Below are 6,966 nucleotides of genomic sequence, written 5' to 3' on the forward strand. Positions count from 1 at the left end.
ACCAAACGTCTATCGTCCTGATCTCTCCTCTTTCTTTTTTGTGTTTGTGACTCTCTTGCAACACCTAATCTTCGGCACTTATATGACCTTATTGTGTTGCATGTGCCGTGAAACTCTTACTAAAACAAAAAAAAAAAAAGGTACATATTCCTTAGGCGTTACAAATTATATTACTATCCCAGCACACCCAAGGGCACTAAAAAATATTCTTGACTTCCTGGAAACGTACGGTGTAAGCAGCCAATTTAAGCAAACATTAACAAACTGACAAGATCTTTGGCCGTTTATAGTCGGGTTCCCACCCATTCCCACCTTGGTGAACTGAGGAAAATTCCTGTAAAGTGCTTTTCCCAAAGACACAATGTCAGGCCATCAATGGGGTTCGAGCCCATGGCCTTTCTGACTTTGAGTTGCGAGCCTGACAGCCTAACCAAAAGACCACATGTGCCTTCATTCCTCCCTGTCAGTCATAGTTCCTTTAGGTAAGATGCCATACATGTGATGGTCAATAGTTCCTTTAGGTAAGATGCCATACATGTGATGGTCAATAGTTCCTTTAGGTAAGATGCCATACATGTGATGGTCAATAGTTCTTTTAGTAGGTAAGATGCCATACATGTGATGGTCAATAGTTCCTTTAGGTAAAATGCCATACATGTGATGGTCAATAGTCCCTTTAGTAGGTAAGATGCCATACATGTGATGGTCAATAGTTCCTTTAGTAGGTAAGATGCCATACATGTGATGGTCAATATTTCCTTTAGTAGGTAAGATGCCATACATGTGATGGTCAATAGTTCCTTAAGTAGGTAAGATGCCATACATGTGATGGTCAATAGTTCCTTTAGTAGGTAAGATGCCATACATGTGATGGTCAATAGTTCTTTTAGGTATGATGCCATACATGTGATGTCTGCTGGTATTTGATTTCCCATCTGTTGAGCCCCCTCAAGCATGTCAGAAATCTACCCCTGTATTATAGGAGCCCAACTTTGAGAAATGGACGGATATTTGGGTCAAAGTGTACCCCTTGTATTAAACTGGGTGTCTTGTTGTAGGTGAGTCTGTACAGTATAGTGTATTTTTTTCCACTTTAGCTTCGTGCAGTGTTAACTTTGTGGTTTTTGCTCTCAGGACAGACTACTTCAAGGAGAAAACTTCAAACAAGAAGAAGGACGCGAAGCCTCCCAAGCCTGGGAAACCGTAAGTGCAAAAAAACCCCTTTCTGCTCTTATTTACACCCCAACCGGCACCAGCATAATTTAAATAATTTTGGAGACAGGCTTCAACCCTGCCTATCAGGGCCAGGCCAGGCCAGGCCAGTTCAGGCTGAGAAAGATGATACAACATCGTAACAAGAAGACTGGGATACTCGAAGTTCTCCCCACCAGATAATTAAACTCGGGTCTCCGGTGTGTGTGGCAGCAAAGCATCTAATTGCTACACCACAGGTGCCAGTCCTCGAGTACTGTTCCTGTGGCTGTATTTAGACCTTATGCTGCTCTGGTGTGGTTTGCTCCATCTTTCCTATCAAGCATTTATCGTCCTGATCTCTCTTCTGTTTTATTACGTTTGTTACTCTCTTGTAACACCTAATCTTCGGCACTTATATTACCTTATTGTGTTGCAAGTGCCGTAAAACACTAACGAAAGCAAAAAAAAAAGACCTTATGTCTCTGTAAATCTGGATTAGAGATTATGTCATTGAAGAAATGTTTCTTTTCACTTTTAGTTATGGCGCTAAATGTGGGCATTTCTGAGCAAAAGTAAAGTGAGGTTCTGGGAAATGAGAAACAAATTGTCAGCAATGATGTATTTTTTCTTCTTCGATTTCCTACCCTCACAGTATGAGTATTTTCACAGTGATGATTTTTTTTCTCTTTGTATTTTTTTTTTCTTCAATTTCCTACCCTCACAGTATGAGTTTTTTCACAGTGATGATTTTTTTCTCTTTACCCTGAGCAAACGTTACTTTGTAAGTTTTGATATGATGGAACTCGTTGGTAAGTGTTTGGTATGAAAGTTTCACCAAGTACTAAAGAATGAGCTATGCTACTATTGCTCTGAGTCAGTATGTGTGCAGAGAAAGAGTGGAGTTCACCTGAAAATGGCGACTTGCTAGCACTGGTATTTGTTTCATCAGAAACAGATTTTGTCTAATGTGTTTTTTAAAAAGTTTTTTTTTCCCTGCCCATTTCTATCATCTGGCGCTTTTATGTTTAGCAATAACAACAAACTGTGCTGCATTTTGAGTTTTGATATTAGCTGTTAGTCTTGGAGTAAACACACAGGAAAATGTTTGACATATAAATAAATACATTAATAAATAAGTAAATACATAATATGTTTCTTCACTCTTATAACGTTTTTTTGTGAAGTTCCACATCTAAGTGTTGCCGTACCCCCAACTGGAGATGCCTATCACAACTGGTTTGTAGTTAAATTGTTTAGATCATGGTAGTCGTACATTCATCAGCTCTTTCGAGTCACGAGGTGGGCACCCTCTGTCTTGCTCCCTATTGGATTGTCTAATGTGTTCTTTTCTGTGCGAAATAGTTTGTAATCGTTCAGTTAATATTTGATCTATAAATGAAATTTGTTCTTTTTTTTTTTCTTTTTCAGACCAGTAGAGGAGACGAAAGAGACTGATGAAGAGGTAAGGTTATTGGCACTCACTCAAGTCATGTTTTTTCTTTTGTCTGTTATTAAACTCGTGTTAACACACGCAGACAGTCATGCACACATTGACACACTTACAAACGCATGTCTGTTTGAGCCGTTCAGGTTCACACAAATCAGTCATTAAGGTTTATGAGAACCTTCTTAGTTTCAGCCTATTTGATGCCCCCCGGGGCGATGCCACTGACTGAGTGTCTTTAGGCCATTCCCAAAGGGGGGACGTTTCTCGTTCTTATGCACAGTAGAATTGTAAATGGATGGATCTAACAATGTCATGCTCGTAACTGTGCCTGAACTTCGACAGGGAACTGCTGCTTATTCTTTCATAATCCTTACTATCGTCTCTTTCCCGTACTTCTTTTGTATGTTTGTCACACTTTTGTGACCCGCTATTTCCGGGATGCCTTGATAGTCGAAGCAGACTTTGTGCTGTTGAAGCTAGAGAGGTGAGCAGAGTAAGTCTGATTCCCTGTAAGGATTTCTCTGTTAACATCCACTCCTTGGCACTGGTATGACCTTATGCAGTTGCGAGCGCCGTAAAACCTCTACTGAAAAATAAAAAAGCTTTATTTGACTTTATTGCCTATGATTTGATCTCTACCTGTGATTTTTGCGTAAGGGGCTCAAATTACGTGATAGAACCTCTGCTGTATTTTGCTGAGGACCTGAGTATTCTGTTATTGATTGGATGTTTATGTAAATGTTTTTCAAAGTGCTTTTTGGCCTACTAGAATTGTGCCATTACTTATCCAGTGTTGGGATGTCAGTGATTGATCAGACATCTCTGTGTTTTTGTTGGAATTTTCTCCTCAGCATTGACGTCTCTTCACTATATCTTCACTATATGGTATCAGTATTGACTTAAAACACAAGCACAAGCTGAAAATGTTGAGATTTTAAAAAAAAATTGGTATCATTTTTTTTTTCTTTCTGCAGAAAGCGAAGACACAGATGACGAAGAACGCAGTCCTGTTTTTCAAGGGACTCAACACAGAAACCACTCGTGAAGAGATCAAAAACTTTTTCTCCGATCATGCGGAAGTTGGCTGGGTGGACTTTGACAAAGGAAAAGCAGAGGTCAGTTACCGAGGAGCGCTGTTAGTGGAGAAGTTTTTTATGAAAATGTTTGCCCACAACGGTAAATGTTAACCCCATCGTGACAGTTCAGGTACACCTAATGTGGAACAGTATGAGCCAAGATGCCATCTCCCAACATTTGCTCGAAGGAGAGGAAGCTCCTTTTTGCGTGGCGTGCAACACAAATTTCACAGTTCGGCACATCCTAACGGAATGTGTCGAATTTAATTATGTTCGTGAGAAATATTTTAAATGTAAAGATATTAAGACCCTTTTTGACATCATAGAGCCTAGAAAAATTTTAAGTTATATAAAAGAAATTGTACTATTTATTAGAATATGAAAACATATAGTTATCGTTATTGGTGTATATATACATACACTGAAATTCATATTGTATATATACAAATGTAAATAAGCCTTTTCCATATTTACAAAAAATTTTTTATAAATGTTTGTTCGTCTTTTTAGCATAATGGAAATAGTGTGATTGTTTGCGGTTGCGAGCTCCGAAAGACTCTTACTAAAAACACGTCTGATTTTGTAGCGGTGAAACCTGTTGGCGCTTAAATGACCAAAATTGTGTCGATAGTGCCGTAAAACATCTACCCAATCAATCAATCAACCATACAGTGTACGTCTTAAAATGCAACATACATTATTTTATAACTGTCCTACAATAACTTTGAACTGAATTTTTCAGGAAAACTGATTAAAAGTTCGTTTTTTGTTTTGATTGGTTTATAAATGTAGGAATTGTTTAGGAAATATGGACAGACATTTTTTTGGCAGTCACCTTCTATGTGTATACATTGTTGGCCAACTGTTAAAATATTCCTAGCCCAAAATTTTGGAGAAGAAAAAAAAATGTGGTGTTTTGCAGTTTCTTCATGTATGGTATTGGTTGCATATGCTCAAAACATTTCCTCAGAATTCAGATTCTTAATGAAAAAAGCAAGAAATAATGTACAATATAGGGACAGTTGTGAAAGGAGTGAAACAGGTTTTTCTCTCTCCTGTAAAAGTTTACGTTTCTTGGCTTAATACATATAAAGAGCTTGCCAATGAATGAGTCTGTGCGTCTGTTCTTGCTTGGATCGTGGACCTTCTGTTACATTCTGTTGTTGTGTCCTTTCCCCAGGGCTATCTGAGACTGAGGGAGCCCAACAGCGCCGGCCCCACACTGGAGAAGGCCAAGGCCGCCAACGACGGGAAGATAATTATCCACGACACAGAGATTGAGACGAGGGTGGTGGAAGGTGAGTGCTAGAGGAGGCAGTTGTCCTTATTTTATCATGATGGATTATAGTGGACACAGCTAGTAGCTTACATTTTTAACATACAGTTGAACCTAACTAACCTATAGCCGTCCGTGTGTGCTGCCATGCGTTAACTTACCTTACTTTTACTTTACTTTTCCAGTCCAGCGGCCATTTGGGTTCTAGCCCTTTGATCTGTCGATATGGCAAAGAATTTACAGCCCCCGCGGGTTAAAAAAGATATATGACATGACACAGTGGAATCGGGCGCTTGTCAAATTTTGTGCATTTGGAGTAATTGGTATCATCTTAAAAGTTATTCATTTGCCTTGCTTTTGATGAAAAAAATATCCATTTATCTTAAATGGAAGTCGAGATATTTGCTATTGAAGGAGGTGGGGTTGCCTGGTTTCAGAATATAAATGTGAGGCCGCGGGGTGAAATCACGGGCTCGTGAAAATAATGAAATCCAAGAAATTGGAATTTTTCAGCAACTTTGGACATTTTCAAATTATTATTTTTTTGGATTGGACTGAAATTGCTCGATTCTGCTGTAATATGGCCATGCCTGGTGTATACCATGTGTGCTTGTCTTATCTCTTAACCCGGAGTTTTTTCCTCCGTTTCCAGGAGTTTTTCCTACAGTCACCGTAACCTCGTGCACTATCTATCTCATTATGACCCTCAAAGTTTGCCTCCAATTTCCAAATGGCGGAAACAAAGGCTTTGTCTGTACTAAAATAACCTGGTCCGAGAATAGTTGTGAAAAACAAGCAAAAACTAGCACTTAAATGAAACAAGACAGTTGTCTCTAGTATCGGACGCTCTGATGGGGGAAAAGGGTTATTACCGCCAGACACTTCCAGCATCCGATGAGTTTAAAGTAGAGTAAAACCAAAATTTTCATCAGCTTTAAGTTACATTAAAAGACCGCAAGAAAACGGGTTGCGGTTTCTTCGTATTTCAACCTTTTTTTTTTACCTGTCCATGCACCGGACAGGGTTCGTACGGGTCTTTGAAAACTGGAAAACACTTTGAATTTTGTTTTTATTTTCCAGGGCAAGGAAAAGTCTTGGAAAAATAAAACTTAACTAGATCTATTGTAAAAATATTTCCTCGCAGTTGAGAAGGCCTCGAGTTTCCACATTCTGAAGTGCACCATAATGTATTTTTGCCGCTGAACGAACATTTTTCTGCGGAAATGACACCTCATATGTCTTGGAAAAAAGAAATCTGGTTTTGAAAACTCTTGGAAAAGTTTTGGGGAAAAGAAAAACTCCTTCTTATTATGAACCCTGAATGGGGGCTTGGTGTGCAGCAAGGAGGGGGTGGAACGTGCACACAAACGTGGCCGGGGTGACTGTGACAGGTGGTTTGACGAGACTTTTTCGTTTTTTCTTTCAGGTGACGAGGAAGTGGAGTACTGGACGAGAATGTTCAAGGACATCGCGGAGAAAAACAGCAAAAACAGACGTGGGGGTCGTAGCGGAGGTCGTGGTGGGCGTGGCGGGTACTCGAGGGGCGGACGTCGCAATAGGGGAGGACCTCAGGTATGTCCGTACGGCTCAGCTGTTTGGTGTGTGTGTGTGTGTGGTTTGGTTTGTGTGTGTGTGTGTGTGTGTGTTATTCCATTTTTGTCAGCACAAGCCTATTTGTTGATAATAAGAATTGTATTTATTTCTTTGTTCTGAAATCAAAGTGGGGGCTCTTATGGTCTAGAGGTTAGGGTGTTCGCCTCCTCTCATTCAATAGTTCCTGGGTTCGAATCTGGATAGCGACAGAAACCTTTTGCTTTCACCTCCTTTCCTGCTCTCTAACGATGTTCTTTCATCTGCTTTGATCTCCACTTTCTGCCCACACCTTCTGACCTCCTTTACCCCCTCCTCTGGGCTCCCATGGGTCTCAATATTCCGTTAGTGGTTTCGTTACCGCCATTTCCTCCGCTAAACTC

At 39.9% G+C, this 6,966-nt stretch overlaps 1 protein-coding gene across 1 annotated transcript in view; it reads left to right on the plus strand.

Moving 5' to 3' along the window:
• LOC101856299 (lupus La protein) overlaps window positions 1-6,555 on the plus strand; it is a gene marked incomplete at its 3' end in the record, with an annotated part of 13,165 nt that extends 6,610 nt beyond the window's left edge. The window contains 5 exon segments of the mRNA XM_013089694.2: window positions 1,135-1,203; window positions 2,623-2,656; window positions 3,616-3,756; window positions 4,898-5,015; window positions 6,420-6,555. Of these exon segments, the coding sequence (XP_012945148.1) occupies window positions 1,135-1,203; window positions 2,623-2,656; window positions 3,616-3,756; window positions 4,898-5,015; window positions 6,420-6,555 (498 nt within the window).
• Window positions 6,556-6,966: the final 411 nt, after the last annotated feature.

The sequence above is a fragment of the Aplysia californica genome, unplaced genomic scaffold, assembly GCF_000002075.1.
Source record: "Aplysia californica isolate F4 #8 unplaced genomic scaffold, AplCal3.0 scaffold01020, whole genome shotgun sequence".
Lineage (NCBI taxonomy): Eukaryota > Metazoa > Mollusca > Gastropoda > Aplysiida > Aplysiidae > Aplysia > Aplysia californica.